General features: G+C 36.7%; 1 protein-coding gene across 3 annotated transcripts in view; it reads right to left on the bottom strand.

Moving 5' to 3' along the window:
- The window catches only part of atp2b3b (ATPase plasma membrane Ca2+ transporting 3b), a 56,272-nt gene that overhangs the window by 6,826 nt on the left and 30,091 nt on the right, over window positions 1-19,355 (bottom strand). For 2 of the 3 annotated variants that reach the window (XM_082145415.1, XM_082145416.1), the window contains 13 exons: window positions 18,661-18,875; window positions 18,206-18,448; window positions 17,043-17,284; window positions 16,705-16,939; window positions 16,447-16,626; window positions 16,245-16,332; window positions 15,162-15,268; window positions 14,709-14,900; window positions 13,712-13,925; window positions 13,255-13,466; window positions 12,135-12,242; window positions 9,498-9,680; window positions 5,771-5,924 (listed from right to left, as the gene is read on the bottom strand). In XM_082145415.1, the coding sequence (XP_082001541.1) occupies window positions 5,771-5,924; window positions 9,498-9,680; window positions 12,135-12,242; window positions 13,255-13,466; window positions 13,712-13,925; window positions 14,709-14,900; window positions 15,162-15,268; window positions 16,245-16,332; window positions 16,447-16,626; window positions 16,705-16,939; window positions 17,043-17,284; window positions 18,206-18,448; window positions 18,661-18,875 (2,373 nt within the window). The remainder of the gene's footprint in view (window positions 1-5,770; window positions 5,925-9,497; window positions 9,681-12,134; window positions 12,243-13,254; window positions 13,467-13,711; window positions 13,926-14,708; window positions 14,901-15,161; window positions 15,269-16,244; window positions 16,333-16,446; window positions 16,627-16,704; window positions 16,940-17,042; window positions 17,285-18,205; window positions 18,449-18,660; window positions 18,876-19,355) is intronic. The other variant, XM_082145417.1, reaches the window with a different exon arrangement.

Below are 19,355 nucleotides of genomic sequence, written 5' to 3'. Positions count from 1 at the left end.
CATCAGCCAATGATGTCAATGCCAATGAGTGAAAATAGGTCATAAGCTGTGAAGATATACTGTAGCTGAGATGTATTAAATATCGAATGATCTGTAATCTTATCTATGGCTTTATCTGTCTTCCTGATCAGCAGACTGAGTTTTATTCCAGTTTGTATTATACTGTCATGATTTACATATAATAATAATAATAATATGATGTATAAAACATATGGGTGTTTCTTCAATCATGAGCATTTTTAGGAAATAAACTCCCTTAAACATAAATAATACATTCTTTTTTTTTCTTTTGAGAGGCATTAATATTTCCCAGAAATAACATTCTGTGGAAAAAAAACATTTATTGGAAAAATGTTTTATACATTTTTTGGATAACAAGAAATTAGAAATAATGCACAACAATAATATTCTGATCACATTACAATCTCAAGCAGCGTCTTTACTGACATTGTTGTCTCTTTGCAATTTTGCAACAAAACATTATTTGTGTTGAAAAAATTGCAGGTGAAATTATGCTACAACTGAGGGACAGATGTATCAAAATCTAAAATGCATGTTGACAATAAATATTGAAATGTACTATGATTATTCAACTCCTTGGTTAGGTTATAGTTAAAAAAAAAATTTTTTTTTAGGAAGAAATCAAAATTTGAGAGACCTTTTTTCAGTGACCTTCATATATATATATATATATATATATATACAGGCTATAATATATATATACTCACACACACACACACACACACACACACATATATATATATATATATATATATATATATATATATATATATATATACACACATATCAGTTTATATAAATATATATATATATATATATATATATATATATATATATATATATTTTTTTTTTAAACCTGTTGGTTTTTAATAAAAAAAAAAATTACCTCATGTGACATAAAAGTGCCCATAGTTGAAGAAACACCCACACACGGATGATCTACAGATATAAGGTCGCTCTAGTAGGCTTATGTATATGAGAAATTGCTTCACAGGTTCAGATTACACTGACTGCCAGAGGATAAGTTATACAATTTCAAGAGACATCATCTAGATGGATGATGATGACTTCTCTGAGACTAGTCACTTGCTGGCACTGAGCCATTGATTACATGACACCAACTGGTGTGACAGAAGACCTTTACAAGCACTATCACACTGACAAGAACAGAGCAGGCACAATAAACAAGGTCGCAGCATCTCTGGTTTCTGCAAAAGTCACCTTATCAGCACAAATGGATAACACCTTTGTACAGTGTCATAGGCCTGAAATTGAATTTTGCTTGCTATCTCGGTAAGGGCTACTATTCTGGATTAGTGTTCAGATGACACAATCAGTAGTGGATGGTTAGAGAGGTGTGAAAAAGCACATTCAGTGAGAGAGATTGAGAGTGCGAGCATCTTTTGGCATGCAGCAGAGCAGTTGAGTGCAGATGACAGACACAGAGAAGAGTAGCTGAAGAGTGTTGATGAGATCTGCCTCGGTCTATATGCAGAGAAAAGGAGGAGGAGGACAGGAACCAATCAGAAAGCAAAATGCTCATTCCAGTGCAGCTGTCTCGTTGTCGTGTTACAGGAACAGAAACAATGAAAGTCGAGGTCAAACTCAAAAACTTGAATGCATGATGGGGTAAGCAGTCAGGCTCATGCTGTAAGAGTAAATCAAAAGCAGCTGGAGCACATATACACGCGCGTCTCTCGTGTGTGTATATATATTCAGAAGGAAGGAGATTTGAGAGTGCAATCCTTTGCTGTGGCCACAGGCCAGTGCAGCCCATCCCAACCCCCATTTCAACACTCACCCAGCAAAGGAAAAGAAGCTAAAATGACCAAGAAAGAATTTACAAGAGACAAAACAAACAAACAAAGAGGAAGGGACGGTCAAGCATTTGGTTTAGTGCTTATCTGTTTTTCCAAAGAGCCTGTTTGTTGAGAAAAAGTCATGCAAATCTGAATTGAGAAATTGTTTTTTTCATTTTTGTTCTTTGAGTTACTTTCTCTCTGTTTTTTGCATGGATACAGGTAAACGTTCGAGTATATCGCCCACTTTTGGGAAATGTGTGTTTGTTTAAAACTGATTGAGTTTTTTCTTCTCTTTGCTCTGGATGTTAGCATGTCAGATTACTATCCACTGTCTCCCCCACGGTGTCCTTCAAAGAAAAAAAAGCTTGATGGAAAAACTTTATCATTAAAAAATCGTCTTTACTCAACAAATATTTCCCAAAGATGTCTGAAATGAAAATAGAGCTACATAGAAAGACTTGAAGCAGACAAAGTGACAAGATGCAGGAAAGGAGAGGAAGTAGTTAACAAAGCAGTGATGAAATGATGACTTCATGTTGAATTTGTAAAAATACATTCAGAGAGGTTTATGCATAAAGATTGTGACACGTTAAAGAGCAATCTATTTTCACTCTTGATAAATGGTAAATAATGAAACTGGACAAAAATTAGAGTGAATTATCATTTTGTCTTAAATTTCACATCATTTATATTTAGAAATGACTGCAAAGTGCTTTTAAGAGTGCTTTCAAAGTCCATTTAGAGAAATACAAATCATACTATGAATACTGTTCTGTTGTATTTTATATTAATGCAATTCAATTCAAAACTGAACTTGAATTTTTCTACACTTTTCCTCACAAAGCAACTTTTCTAAACTCCAAACGCTGAGTAATTGTTTATTATAGCAATATGTGTATTTTGTATTTATATTCTTTTTTCCTAATATGACTAATGCTTTATCTCACATATTGTCATCTTGAATAATTTAACTAGTGATCTTTATGCATTATTATGCACTGCTTAAAATGCTCTGTATAATCTGATGGCAGAATTCACACAGTGACAGAGACTATGAATATGATTATTTTTATCAGATGGTAGAAATCAAAGCTAGGAAAACTTTAATAAATTTACATCACTTGGATCTTCCCATTTTGATAAACTGACTCTTACTGATAGTGAGCATCTGTTTTAGGCAGTAAACCATTACCATACAAGGCAAATGCTTGAGCAAATGAGTGAGATAAACATGAATCTATCTGTGGCAGCACTGCGCCTCTTCTGGACCTCTGGGTTACAATGTAAACCCATCTTACAAAACCTAAAATGAAAACAAACTTGATCCGTAGATCTGTCAACATTTTTTAAACAAACATCTGTGTGTGGGTGAGACAGCTGTGAGGAGGGGGGAGGGGAACGCATGTTTTTGGAGAGCTGTGATGACTGATTGATCGAAATAAAGTGTTTTCTTCTCTGAAGAGCTACATCCCTGGTATGAAATAATTTTTAAAGATATTTACTTATGATGTATTAACATATACATCATAAAGGATATCACACACTAACATCAACTAAATGTTTTTGTAGTCTTATTTCCAACATGAGGTTGACAGAATGATGTTTAAAGAAAAAAGTTAATGTTTGGTTCACAAATCTCAGTCAAAGTCAAAGAAAATTAGCGTGAGAACAAGGATTAAGAGATGTATAGAGCAGGAAAAAAAAAAAGACTAAGTGAGTAGAGTGGCACATGTCACCCACATAAGCACAGTACACACACACAGAGAGTGAAGAAATGTGATGACAAATGTACAGATACACATGAAGCACGACACAGAGCAGTCAACCGCAATGATATATGGTAACATTTCTTGCCTGAAATAAAAAAATACCACAAAGATGGAGAAATAGCTGGGGAAAAAAATCTAGTATTGATAAAGAATCAGTTAGTCCACTAATTCTAGAAAAAGAAAACATACTGTATACCTATAAGTTCTTAAAATCTTAATAAAAGAACTATTAGAGTTTATTAAATAAGTATTTTGGGTTCAAAATAAGTTACAAATCAGTTCACTCAAATTATAATTATTGTTCTTTAAATTAAATTATAATTTCATCATCATTTATTCACCCTCATGCCGTTCCAAACCTGTATGACTTTATTTCTTTCGTTGAACACAAAGCTGTCCAAGCCCAAACTCCCTTTTTCCATTTAATAAAAGTGAATGGTGACTATATAAGGACTTTCAAGTTTTATTTTGTTTCAAGATTTTCAGTGTTTAATTACTATTATAATGCTTTTAAAGAAACTCTCACTGTATGGAAGAGCAGTGTGAACATTCTTCAAAACATATTATTTTGTGTTCCACATATGAAAGAAAGCCATACAGGTTTGGAACGACGTGAGGATGAGTAAATGTATTTTTAGGACAAAATGTACATTTTTGACTTGACTATCACTCAATTGACAGCATCTGTAATTTCCGCTTTGTTTTTAAAACAAGTTGATGTTATTTTCAACAGCATGACACAGATGCTATCAATAGAGGTGAACTTGTTTTAAACCCTTGTTTTGATTCCTTTAAAGAAAGATATCTAGACATATGGTAATGTACTACTTTGATAGAAAAATGAAAGACTGTTTGTTAGTTTAGAAGAGTTTAGAAGATGCCTACAGAGGAGAGAACAGGAGATAGGTAAAAATTGATTTGAGCCATGAACCATGTGAATCATGGGACAGAGAAAAAGATTTTGAGGATCTGTGGAAGGGAGATGCAGTCAGAAGCACAGAGACATTAGAGGAAGCTTTCACACAGTCTCATGATGGAAAATACAAGATGCATTATCTGGAAAAAAGTAATAGAGGGAAAGAGAATGGAAGAGAGAGAGAGAGAAAGAGACAGAGAGAAATGTCAGAGGGAGAAGAACCTTATAGGGCTTATACTCGAAGGTTTACCCCTGTGTAGGCTCAAAAGCCATAGCAGTGCAGCACATTGACTACCTCTGCTTACTGTAAAACCTCATCTTTTTAGCAAACCACGCTTGACAACAGAAGCCTCTCGGAAAATAAATGAATGCCATGTACTCTCTGTATTCTCTCTGTGGATGTTTGGACTAAATACAGGTTCAACACCGGAGCATTAATCAATGTCCAGAGATTTATTATAAATTAAATTATTTAATTTAAGTATTACATGCAGTCATGCAATTATTTAATTTACGTTAATCATCCATAGATAATTATAAATAAGTCATGTGTAGGTTAATTTGTTTGAAAAATACAAACAATTTGTCTCTGTGATGCAGTTAAAATAATATTGTCTCAACCAATCGCATGGGATTGGGGGAGGGACTATCTGTTTGTCCAACCGATGGTTTATGCTCATGAAATTTGATCACTCACTATTTTTGCAATCCAATTTGCTCAAAACAACAATAACAACCACTTCAGCTTTTAAAAAATAAACCAGATTCGAGTCAAAGAAAAAAACAATTCTAATGTGTGTTTTTTTACACATTCTGTTGTAGATTATCGGTTTAGTTTTAGACAGAGAGAAGACGGAGAACGGCTTATCGAGAAACAGGGATTTGAAAACAAAACCAACACCTTCAGACAACAAAGAGGAACCCAACAGCAAGAGAAAAGGCCCAACACAGCAAGACAGCACACAGAGATCGAGAGAAGGAGAGGAGGGACTCGGGAAGGAGACACAAACGGCGGCCCATAGAGAATCAGTCAAAGCCAGACAGGCTATCTTGCAAAGAGCCACTCAATCACAGAGAGACGACTACAGAGAAGGTTTCAAATACAGAACAGAATTTCCACGGCACACACGGTGAGGTGTTGCATGTGCTGCTGTGTGTGTGAGAAGGAATGCCTGGTGCATGTGTGAGTGTGTTTGTGAGAGATCATGTTTTGTGAGTGTTTAAAGTGTGTCTGACACAGGTAGGGAAAGCAGGGAACTCACTCCCGGGAGCGGCGCTTGCATTGGCAGTGGAGAGAACTACATGAGTGGGGGTAGAAATATTGGTTACGTCATGGAGCTGGCTGAGCACTGAGGATCGACGTCTCACTGCACCCTGAAACGAACCACTTCTCTTGAACGTACTCACTACCTCCATCTGCAGGAGAGAGAGAGAACCACATCATATACACACTTCACAGTAAGAAAGAGAGAGAGAGAGAGAAAGAAGAAGGAGGGAGCAGAGCGAGAAGAAAATATGCTTGTGATTATACAACCGGTAGGAGTTAGAAAGCTAAGTTGGCATTGTGTACTAAGGGGTACATCTTTTAACATTAAGGGATAGTTCACCCAAAAATGAAAATTCTGTCATTATTTACTTCCCCAGGTGTCATTCAAACCCATTTTGCTATGGAACATTATTATTTTTTTTATTTTTTTTAGTCTGTTCCTCACACAAAGCTGTTGAATGGCTACTCTGAGTTGAGTTGTATGGACCACTGTTATGCTGCTTTTATGGTGTTTTTGTCCTTTTTTTAGGCTGCAAAGATGTGGTCACTATGAACTAACATAACTATTCTTCAATTTGTAGCTCACTTATTTGTGTTCTACAGAAGAAAGAAAGTCACACATGGAACAACATGAGGATGAGTAAATGATGAGTAAATGTTTTCATTTTTGGGTGAATTATCCCTTTTAAGACGTGCAACCAGGATCAAGATGGAATCAAAATTGACCCAAATTAATTTCTTAGAACACAGTCTTGGTCTTATTAAGATTATGCATATATTACAAAGTCTTTATGATCTTTCATCAAAATGTAGTAACTTGCTCTGCCACTAAAACATCTTTTTGCTGACCACCAAGAACTGTCACATTAAGACCACTTTCACACAATTCAATAGTTTCCCATAAAGTAAAATAAATCTTGACCTTCACTCAAGAATAAGTAAATGGTTTGCAAACATTCACTCTAAAGAAACACACACACTTAATTTTTAGGATTATGTTACCTTTTTCCCCCCACAAATATTGAGAACGGATGTCATTGCGGTATTGTTTTGTCTCTAAATGGCTCCTTTAAGTGATCAAATAGACACAAGATAAGTTCTCAAAATATCATTTTGCAATAAAAGCTTACAACAAATGGATATCTCTGCAACCACACCAGACACCACCCGAAATGTTTCACTTTTCTAAAACTCACTGAATCAATTTTACATGCGAGTTGAACCAGGCCAAACCAAAATGGGAAATGCCGTAAGAATTTGCAATCATCTTGCGTAAGACCTCATTGATAATTAATCTGCAAATACCCTGTGTCAAAAACACAACACTGAGAAATGGAGGTGCTCTTCTCAGTGGAGCCATGCTGGATGAAAGCCGTGATTAGATTAGGCTGACTGATGATATGAGGCCAGCCACTATAATGTGTGTCGTGTTTTGCCTACTCAGTGTCGAGCAGTGAGGGAATCGATGGAAACCTTGTAAGAAGCTTTACAAGCACTTCAGCAATCTATACCGGGCACTCCAAATTTTAAAGAAATATCTTTATAATGCACTACCATCCCATCAAGTCAGCTCACTGATGGTAAATATTAGCAAGAACATGGCCAAAAAGAGTAAGTGCTAGATTGGACTGAGCATATAAGTGTTTGTGCAAGCATGTGCATGTGCTTTGAGAGTATTCTATTATAAAATCTCTTTCTGAAGTTACAGTGCCATAAAACAACAGGCCTCACGGCCCACTTACTCTATACATTAGATAAACTTCATTGTCATTTATGTGCCTAATGGCGTAGTTCTGCTCAGGGAAAAAATGTCAAAGAAAGTCCACCACAATATGTCCTTCAGCAAAAGTCATGGATAGAGTCCGGACTGAGAACTACGATTAGCATTAGCACAATTCCACTCAAGGCATTGGCCACAAATCAAACTACTTCAGTAATTAGCAAAAAAACAAAACAACAATAACCCCGTGAGCTGAGGTTCTGTGAAGGTTGAAAATTGTAGAGAAAGAGATAGTGAAAAGGAATGGACAGAGAAACAAGAGAGTATAATAAACATTTGGTTAATTATAGATAACAGATCAAATCAAAAGAGATTTTCAGCAGAGCCTTTGAAATGAGCAAAATATAAAAGGCAATATGCACAAATATACTAGACACATGACCAAGTTCAAGTAACAATAAGTATTTCTAATCTACTCTTCTCACCAAAGTCTCCAAAGTATAGTAACTAAGGTGGACACATTTATTATAATAATACAAGCCTTAATGCGTAAATCTCAAATTCAGCAAGAATAAAATTACTTTTATTCAGCGAGGACACATTCAATTGATCAAAAGTGACAGTACAGACATTTATAATGTAACAAAAGATTTCTATTTCAAATAAATGCTGTTCTTTTGAACAGATTCATCCAAGAATCCTGAGAAAAATGTATGACGGTTTCCACAAAAACTGTATAATAATATTGATAATACCGTAATATGAAATGTTTCTTGAGCATCAAATAGGCTGAAAATTCAGCTTTGCCTTTACAGACTATATTATGCCTTTACTTACAATATTAAAATAGAAAAGTTATTTTTAAATATTTTAATCAAATAAATGCAAAAAATTTGATTGCTGTGATTACAACTTAAAATTCAACATTACAAGAAATAATGTGTTGTTTCAACTTTAAAAGTATGTGTTTGTGCTTGACTTAAAACGAATTAAGTTGGATATTTATCAAATTTTTTTTGAATCTGTTATAACTAATTGCAGCAATTTTTTTACAGTGTGCTGAGCATAAGAGAGCTTTAAAAAACGTACTAAAAAACTTTTGAACCCCAAATTTCATACTTTACATTATAATGTTGTTGTGTCTAAATTCACTTTTAGAATTTAAACGAATTTAAATTTACTTAGACAAAAAAGTATAGAACTTTATTATCAACCACAACATAACAGTAGTTATCAGCTTATCGCATTGGCCAGATCTTTAAAATCGGCGCATCTCTGCAGTCAAACACTGTTCAGATCCTCATCAAATCTATAAAGCTCTATAAAGTCTGAGGAGCAATATTCTCAAGTCCCATGCAGCGCGCCAGGATGCGACTGATTCTATGCTGTGACTCTGAGGCAAATGAGTTACTAAGCAATAAATTAGGACTTTAAAGGACTCAAGTTACATAATAGAGTGACAAAACAGAGCTCTGAGCACGGGAGGGGGGAATGTTATAGATTCTTGTTAGGGGAAATCTATACTCATTTAGAGAGGGTCCCAAAAGTGGGCAGCAGAGACAGAGATAGAGTGGCGAAGGAGAGGAGGAAAGGGAAAAAGAAAAGGCAAGGATGAGCTAATGTTGGTGACTCAGAGAGGGTCTAGAGCAGGGATAGGCAACTCCGGTCCTGGAGGGCCACTGTCCTGCAGAGTTTAGCTCCAACCCTAATTAAACACACCTGAAGAAGGCAATCAGTGTTTTCGGGATTACTAGATAGATACAGGCAGGTGAGTTTTTATGAGGGCTGAAGCTAAACTCTGCAGGATAGTGGCCCTCCAGGACCGGAGTTGCCTATCCCTGGTCTAGAGGGAGAAGAGGACAAAACCAAAGGAAAAGCAAAAGAGCATTCTTTGAAGAGACTAGTTCTACTGTCTGTGGAAATGATCTTATGTGACTAGTGCTCTAACTAGCTCTACCACAGCGATTGGCTGATCAGAGGTAAGGGGTCTCATGCACAGCACCTGAGTCTGGATACGGTTAAGGCCTCTAAACCAGAGGATCTGCCCCCTGCGTAGCTCTCTCTCAGCATGGTCGATCTCCTCCTCGTCATCGGCCAGCTCGTCCTCAGTCATATCGTCTGTCCCCCGCCCCTGGCCCGCCTCCTTCAGACACTTCAGGTGACTAGTGGGCACTGTGGCGATCACCTGAGATGAAGAGGAGAATTAGTTTAAGAGGAGTGGAATGACCGATATGCCTGTGGCCATTAGTCGATATACAGTAGATAAAAATACATGGGCAAAAATAAGTAGACATCCCTTCTAATTAAAAGTGCTGCCATTCTGGAACTTCTGTCAGATTTAGCCACTGAATTAGACACGCCCCCTCATTCCAAAGCCCCGCCCTACAAAGATAAAGCTGAGCTCCTCAAAAGCATATATTGATCACTGGAATAAATTACATTTTTAGATATATTAACATAGAAAATGGCTATTAAAATAGAAAACTATTTTAAATTGTAATAATACTTCACAATGTTACTGTTTTTGCTGTATTTTTTATCAAACAAATGCCGCCCTGTTGAGCAAAAAAAAACTAAAAACTTTCTGACCCCAATTTTTTGAATGGTCGTATATTGGACATTTACAGTAACTGTGCGTGCTCCTTTTCCAAATTTCATCCATTGCAATTATAATGAGATTTTTTGCTAAATTCACTTTTAGTATTTAAAACAACTGATTTTTGTTTTATTTTACATTTATTTTGACAAAATACTCAACAAAATGGTGTTAAAAATAAATATTTTATCTAAATTTTTTTACTCACCCTCAAGTTGATCTAAACCTGTATACCTTTCTTTCTTCTTCTGAACACAAAATATATTTTGAAGAATGTCAGTAACCTAACAGTTGATGAGCCCCATTGATTTCCATAGTATTTTTTCCCCATACTATGGAGGTCAATGAGGCCCATCAACTGTTTTGTTACCCATATTCTTCAAAATATCTTCTTTTGTGTTCAGCAGAAGAAAGAAATTCATACAAGTTTGGAACAACTTGAGTAAATTATGACTTTTTTAGGTGAACTATTAAGTTGCGTGATCCACTTCATCTACCAAGCTCTAAGCTTCCTGCTGCCCATATATGGACTTCCCTGCGAATATGCAAAATGATTGACAAGCAGAAAGTACTTTTAAAAAACTTGGTTTTGAGTAGTTAAAGAGTCTGTTTTCACATAATATCTTTCAGGTAATAGGGATATTTTCTGAGTACCATTTTATTAAAAATCGCTTTAACGGTTTTGTCATTCTCGGATGCTTAAAATCAAGCATACATCCTAGGACAAATATTTTCAGTAAGATGAGAACAAAAGAGCACGTCCACCAATAAAATGCTGTATTGAGTCTGGTGTGGAAGAACTTGAACCCAACTGAACACCCGTGGGATGAATTTGGGATGAGCCAGACCTCATTACCCAGCAACATCAGTGCCTGACCTCAATGATGCTCTTGTGTCTTAATGGGAGCAAATTCACACAGCTATATTCCAACATCTAGTAGAAAACAAGCCTTCCCTGAAGTATAGAAGCTGTTATAGCAATAAAAGGAGTACTAACTCCAAATTAATGTTTCTTGGTTTGAAATTAAATGCATATGGCACATGTGAGTGTTGAGTGGGTATCCACATATTTTTGGCAATGTGCTGTCCCTTACAAAAAAGTGTGCTATTAGAATAGTTCTTATAAACTAAAAATAAGAAAGTATACTTTCAATCTACTTAATATGTACGTCTTAGAAATATCTTTAAGTATACTTGACATATACTGACAGAAAGTTTAAGTATATTTGGCCTATACTTGTACTCAATCTTTTACTAAATACTTAAAAGAATAATTAAGTGTTCTAAGTATACTTGGCTTGTAATTGTTTACTCTTTTCATTGAGTAGCCTATTAAATACTCTTTTTTCCACATAGATTTACTTATAAACTAACATTATTTGAAAATATTTATTTATAAAGAAAATATGTTCCTAATTCTGAGAATGTGAATTTTTGTGTAGTCCACTGGAAGCGTACATAGTCAATGGCTGAATCCGAAATCGCCCCCTAAACCCTCATTCACTATTACCTACGTTAGTACACTAATACTGTTCACTTGACGGAGTGGATGAAAAGGAGTGAGCGAATTCGGACAGTCGTTGAGCGTACATCGGTTGTAAATTCGTCATTGCAGTGCAATGTGGGATTGAATAAGTGCTCTCAATAATGTCCACAATGGTTTCAGACACCACTAAAAATGGCTGTCCCCTCAAATATTCTGCTGGTGCTGGCTGTCAAAAAAAAAAAAAAAAAAACGCTGGCAGGGAAAGATTTGAAGTACAGTTAAAGATATATTTCATGTATACAAATTAATACCTGTTCATATGTGACAAGGCAGGATTACCACTTGGGTTTATCAGGCAATTTGGCACAGTTATCAGCTGATGCAATAATCTTAAAATAGTCAAATATCAGCCAATCAATCAGGTTCTTTTGGGGAATAAAATGTCATATCTGTGAGAATTTTGAAGATCTTAAACTTGATGAAATATTCGACACCTTCAATCAGACAATGTTTGATAGTCGCTCTCCTTATTCGTTCTTTGACTTTTACTCTCCTACCTGACCCCAGAGCAGCTCTCCAACTCCCACGAAGAGGCACCACAGCCATTGCTCCATATTGAGAGGGGCACAACTGAAGGGCTTGCCCCCAAACTGCACAATCACAATCTGCACACAGATCAACAGCAAACAAGCAAACACCATCAACACTCAGCACAGACGAAATTTAGGCGCCCAGCACGTGTTACCTTTCATTCAACCTCATGGAGTCCCAGATGGAATGGGGGGGATATCTGTTAAATGGATTTAAGAGTTCCCAAACAAATTAAGTGCAAACTTCGCCCCACAGCCGATTTCATAGGTAAACTAAATCACCTGTCAAAAAAAGTTCAGACTTCACAAATTCAGTTCAGACTTCAGAAAAATCATGGATAGATCTGATCGTGACAAACAGCAATACTATCTTTAAGGTTGTGCTACCAACACTATGCTAAGGTTAAGGTGAGGGCTTGGGTTTAGTATTTACAGTATTTAATATATGAAAGAATCGGCTGTGGGGCGGGATTCGGCTTTTCTGGTTTAAAAAAAAAACATTTATGTAATACACTGTTATTTGTAGCTGCAAGCATTATCAAATTAATCAAAATGTACTGAGTACTGAGTACCAGAGTACTGATCCTTTGGAAGTGCATGCAATGTGGATTTGCTTTAGCGGAGCAGAACACATCGTCTTCTCGAAATGTCGATAACATGAACCAAACTCTTCCAGGCCTCAGCTACAACTACAATGTCTGAGGGCTGGTCAAAGCATACATTGATTACTGATTATAACTCCATTCATCATGCACTTTGATCTGTGAAACTTTGGGGACCTTTTACATTCACAAACAGCTATATTACACACTACATGAAAGGTAATATCCAAAAAAACATAATAGGGGCACTTTAATAAATACATTCAAGATACATTCTCTGAAAAGTAGTCTTAATATCTTATGCACTTCAAATAAATTCATTTAAATTATTTTTAAGGGTAAACAATACAAAAATGCAGTGTATTTAATAAACTAACACACTGGGGTGAGAGATATGCAAAACTTTGTTAATGACGGCGTTCAAATTCTGCAGAAATCTGGAGGGCCGGCTCATGGAGCACAACATGAACTACAGTAGCTCTGACCTGCACTCCAAATGTTCCCAGAACAATGCTGCAGAAGATAGGGTTCCCGAAGATGCCGTCGAACACGTTCCTTTCGCCGTGAATCTTGCGAGCGTTGATCTCGTTGAAGAGCTGCATCAGGACAAATGTATTGAAGATGATGGTGTAGTGTTCAGATGGGGGGGAGTGCAAGGGTGCATTACGGCCGCAGTCGATGTTGAAGATTTTCTCTCCTTAGGATAAAAGAGATGAAAGCATTTGTATTAAACAGTTCTTAAAAAAGGTGCACTCAGTATGCACTCATTGTTTCCCCCTTTAGATCACTCATTTATGCTTTTATTGCTCTCATTTGTAATTTTTCTTTAAAAAATGCATCTGCTAAATGTTAAGTTTCTGCTAAATCAGTAAAGTTTCTTCCTAATTCAACATATAAATAATGCAAAACAACACATATTCATCCTTAAACTCTTTGTCCTACCGACAAACAGCAGGGTGAAGATGATGATGAGCTGATAGACTCCATGACCCAGGATGTTCTTCATCATTGTGAGCGAGATGAGAGGGTTGTTGCGGCCGTAAGGTTTCCTAAGCAGCAGGGCTTCAGTGGGCGGCTCAGTGGCAAGAGCCAAAGAGGCAAATGTGTCCATGATCAGATTGACCCACAACATTTGTACAGCTTTTAGTGGGGAGTCCTACACACAAACACACACAGATTACAGATGAAGGTACTGAAATACACTTTTTACAAGTGAAGAGTATGCAGTAACACCAGCCTCCAGCAGGGGGCTCAGTGTCTGATTTAACTGCAGCTTTCTTTTGCTATGAGCTTGAGAGGTGCAATGCAGTCAGTTCCCCTAACCTGCATGACACAGAGCTATCAGCGATCTTTCACATTTACTGCAACTCTATGGGCTAAGACAAATGACACTAATCCAAGGAGTAGATTTAGGGGGGACGCAATGTTTAAAGTGAGGGAACTGCCCTTGCCCTGCCTTATCATTTGTTTTAAACCAACATTGACATTTTTTTTAATGGAATATTGCAGTACTTATTACAAATTATTTATCTGTGCACATCATTTTTTTCCCCTTGTAATCTTTAATCAAAACAACTCCCCCCTCCCTCTTGCAGTGGCATTTCTTCTCCTCTCTGTTGATGTGTTTACTGGCGCAAGGGCAGGACAACCTGTCACTCACATGAGATCGACAAATAGCAAACCATAACAATCCAACAATGGGCAGAATCACGCCCTACATTTGTTCTGCTTTGAGTCATTATACTCAGATACAGGTCACGGTATTTAAACTATAAATATGACATAACAACTTAAAAATGTAAATAAAAAATTACAAATTAAAATATAAAATATAAAAGTTGAAGTTGAAATACTAAATATTAAAAGGTAATTCGAAAAATGCACAATACTATATTTGCATATTAATTATCCTAAAATAACACTGGTGTACGTGTGTTACCTGTGTAATGCAGGCCCCAGTGAAAGCTACGATGACGGCCACTACATTGACAGTAAGCTGAAACTGCAGGAACTTGGAGATGCTGTCATACACATTTCTCCCCCACATGACAGCTTTCACAATGCTGGAGAAGTTATCATCGGTCAGGATGATGTCAGAGGCTTCTTTAGCTACATCAGTACCTGCTATACCCTAGAGACAGCAAGAAAGACAAAGGGAAAGAGATTTAAGGAATGCATGCATCTAATTTTATGCAATTTAATGCATCTTAGTTTTTATTCACTAGAGATCTTCCTATGTTATCATACACCCTTGTTGGATGAACATGATATAAGTGGAGCTTCTAATAAATCAATATTCATCTCTCATCATTACTCATCTCTTAACAACCTCTTGGATGGGAGGATGAATACATGAATAGATTAGAGGGAGGTGTTCATCAGATGTGCTTACCATCGCAAAGCCCACATCTGCCTTCTTGAGAGCCGGTCCGTCATTGGTCCCATCACCAGTTACGGCCACCACCTGTCTCTGCTCCAACACAGTGCTGTCAATGATGCCTACACAATGGCATCATCACCCAGCAAACAATTACCAGCAAGCACACAACCTTGACCAATCACTGAATACAACTGCTGTCACCACAGAACATGAATTCATCTGTCTGATACATTTTAATTGTATGACTGTACGTGCGGCCTACTAAATATGCATACATCGTAAATACACTACAGCACCAGTCAACAGTTTGGACACACTTGACTGAATTTACACTACTGATCAAAAGTTTTGGGGTTAGTGATTTTTTTTTTTTTTTTTAAGAAATTATTATTTTTATTCAGCAAGAATGCATTTGATTGATCAAATATGACACAGTAGAGACACTAATAAAAGATTTCTGTAACACTTTAGAATACAGTTCCATAATTAATGAATAACTACACAGGAACAAATGAGTAACACAATATTACAATTCTAGTAACTACTATTAACTAAAAAGAAACTCTGTTCTTTTGAACTTTCTATTAATCAAATAATCCTGAATAAAAGTATAACTGTTTCCACAAAAATATTAAGCAGCACAACTGTTTTCAACATTGGTAATAATAAGAAATTCTTCTTGAGCAGCAAATCAGCATATTAAAATGATTGTATGTAAGACTGGAGTAATTCAGCTTTTCCATCACAGGAATAAATTATATTTTCAAATATATTACAATAGAAAACAGAAGAGACTTCTTTAAAAAACATTCTCATAAAAAATAAAAAAAACTTTAATTGTTGTAGTGTATGTTTCTCATGGTCTTAAAATCTTTTAATCTAGATGTCTGTTTGATCTAGAGTGTGCAGAGTTTAAGGCTCTTAAACTGAAACTGAATAAAAACAGAATTAAAAAAATATTCAAAATATTGATTATTGAATAATGATTATATTATAATATAATATTTGTTTAGCAATTTTGGACACTATATAATTCCCATACTTTAAGATTCAAGTGAGTCTGGGCATGATGAGTAGATGGAAAGAGTGTCTCACCTTTTACAAGAGTGTGTTTGTCTGTGGGGGAGGAACGCGCCAGGACTCTGAGCTTGGGCCAGATCTTATCAATCCTCTCCTGCTCAATCTATAACACAAACACACACACACACACGCACGTACACAAAGCATGGACATCCATGATTCAGTTTAGTCTATATTGGTTTCGTGCTGAGATGTCCAAGATTCAATTTCCACAAACCTCTCCTTTCTCATTCCTGATTCTTCGGTTGAACTCTTTCCCGTCCAAGCACAGAAAGTCATCCCCAGGCTGAATGATGCCACACTTGGCAGCAATGGCTCGTGCTGTGTTGATGTTGTCGCCGGTGACCATGCGCACAGTGATGCCTGCCCTCTGACACTTCAGAATGGCATCAGGGACCTGTGGGAGGAGCGGAAAGAAGGCTCGAAAAGAGGAAACGCACTTCGATGATACAGAATACATGTTCTCTCTACATACCTCAGGTCGAACGGGATCCTCAATCCCGACGACAGCGATGCAGCTCAGTTCGGTGACAATTTCAGCTTCATTTTCCCAGTCAGGCTCGGGGTCACAGGGAAGATCACGATAACCGATGCAGATGGTTCGCAGGCCTTCACATGCCATGGGCTCGATCACTTTCTTCACCATCTCATCTCGGTCCCGTGGCTTGAAGTTTCGTGCTTCACCGTTGGCACCAAGTATGGAGGAACACCTGAGGTAGAAGAGAAAGCAGGGAGGTCAAAAGAGGTCTACAATGACCACCAACAAAAGAAACATATAAGTATATTTCCTAGATCTTGTCGTGCTTTACTCACTTTTTCAGAAGGATCTCAGAGGCTCCTTTGCTGTAGAGCCGGAAGTTTCCATCCGGCATCTTCACCACAGTGCTCATTGACTTGCGTTCAGAGTTGAAAGTGTAGACTTTGTAGATCTTCTCCTCTGGGATCTGCTCTCTCACAGGGACGTAGTCTCTCTTCAAGTCCAGCAGGAAGCCCAGCAGACCACACTCTGTCTTATTACCAACCTGCTTGGGCAGACCCCCTTCCACATCCGGAGGCTGAAAGAGAATTGAAATGAAGCAAGGGACACAGATAAGAGAAAATGAAAAAAGTTGAACTGGAAAAGTTTCTATTTATATTTGGCAACCGAGTGCGACTGTGAATTTGTAATGTGTAATGGTGCTTCCCGGCTGAAAAAAACCCCATCTTACACCAGCCTAAGCCAGCAGGCTGGTTTCCCATCCTGTACTGTAAAATATGTTTTTAATCTTAACAATGAAATACAGTAAAAATGCTACGGTAAAAACTTGTTAATTGATTGATGCCAAGTTACCTTACTATATATGGTGAAAAACTCTAATATATCCAACAAGACATTTTAAGTAATTTACAGTAAAATACTTAAATGTACAGACGTTGGAAGTAAAAATGAACAGTCATTTTATAATTTACAGTGAAAAACCATAAACTGATATTCCCAGAATTTCCTGCACGAGACTTTGCATTTGATTGTATTTTGTTTAGTCAATTATGTTTCTTGTTAGTTTTTGTTATCAGTTAGATACATTTGGGTTTAGTGTTATATTTTATGTTGTTTATTGTATTATTTCAGTATCGTGTGTTACAATGATAGAATTCTACATTTGCGTATATAAGTATATATATATTAAATATTAGTATTTACTTCAGTTTATGGAAAAGCTACTTGTGATGAACTTAAGGTAAGGTTCTGGCAAACAAAGCTGCCATTTTTTTTATTTTTATAAACGTCACTTTTTTTTCTTCTTTTTTTACAGTCTGGATAGGATGCTGTGATGGCTGTTATTAAAGGAGTTTTGAGCAATTTTCAGCTAAGAACAGGCTGGGGGTCCATATAGACTATTTGAAGACCATATCGACCAGGCTGATCCAGCTAAAATTAGCTGAGGCTGGTTTAAACAGTTTTTTCAGCAGGATTTTCACAATATCCAATCTCTCACCAGGATCTTGGAGGTATAGGCGCAATTGATTGATATGGCATTGACAAGCGTTTCTAGGGTGTTGGGGTTGATCTGGCTGGGGTCCGGGATCTCCCGGTAGTGCTGGTCATTTAGATAGGCCTGCACTACAGTCATGCGGTTGGTGGTGAGGGTGCCGGTCTTGTCGGAGCAGATGGCAGTGGCATTGCCCATTGTCTCACAGGCATCCAAGTGACGTACTAGGTTATTGTCCTTCATCATTTTCTGAATTAATAACAGTAGAAGATTTGGATGATGAGAAAAAAAACTGTGTTGACAAAAGCAATACATGCTTAAAATATTACATAAACAAAAAAAAAAACATCCAGGAAAAAAACGCGTTTGTTTTGTTCAAATTTGCTTATGTAATCTGTTAGCTCTACAATACATTTGATTTGCTGAATACACACACGCACTGTGCACCTGGTCTCTCTCACCTTAACTGAATAGGCCAGGGAGATGGTTACAGCAAGGGGAAGACCCTCAGGCACAGCTACCACCAGCACAGTCACACCAATGATAAAGAATTTGACAAAATACTGCACGTAGATGGGAGTGCACTCTGGCATCCAGGGTCGCCCCTCCACCACAAACGTCTCGATCACAAAGTACAGCACCAGGATGATAACTGTAATGGCCGACATCACAAGACCTACAAAAAACAACAACTAAATAATCCTCAGGATACTATTTTCTATTAATATTATGTATGATTGCAGCTTTCAGAATGACTTCAGTGATGGGGTAACATGTGTTACGCAATCAATCTATTGACTGTAAATACCAAAAAAAGTAATTTATTATTATCAAAGTTACATCACAATATCTGATTAGCTTATTTATATTTTTTATGTATTATTATTAAACTTTTAAACAAATAGGGGTAAACTTTAACCTTTTTTTCAAGAATTAAAAAGTAAATTTTTCACATGCAAAAGGTAACTTATTATAACAAACACATTTAGTTAGCACTTCCACTAAATTAATGGTAAAAAAAGAAAGAAAAAAGAAGCAAAATGGTTTACATTCCATAAAAAGACTGAAACACTAAAACAATTATTGAGTGCTTCCGCTCGGTTTACAGGGTGAAAATGTAGCACAAAAGTAACTTAACATCCGACTTAACATATAA

This window comes from Leuciscus leuciscus (genome assembly GCF_965113295.1).
Source record: "Leuciscus leuciscus genome assembly, chromosome: 18".
Lineage (NCBI taxonomy): Eukaryota > Metazoa > Chordata > Actinopteri > Cypriniformes > Leuciscidae > Leuciscus > Leuciscus leuciscus.
The sequence above is the reverse complement of the archived record's forward strand: the minus strand, read 5'-3'. Positions and strand labels throughout refer to the sequence as shown.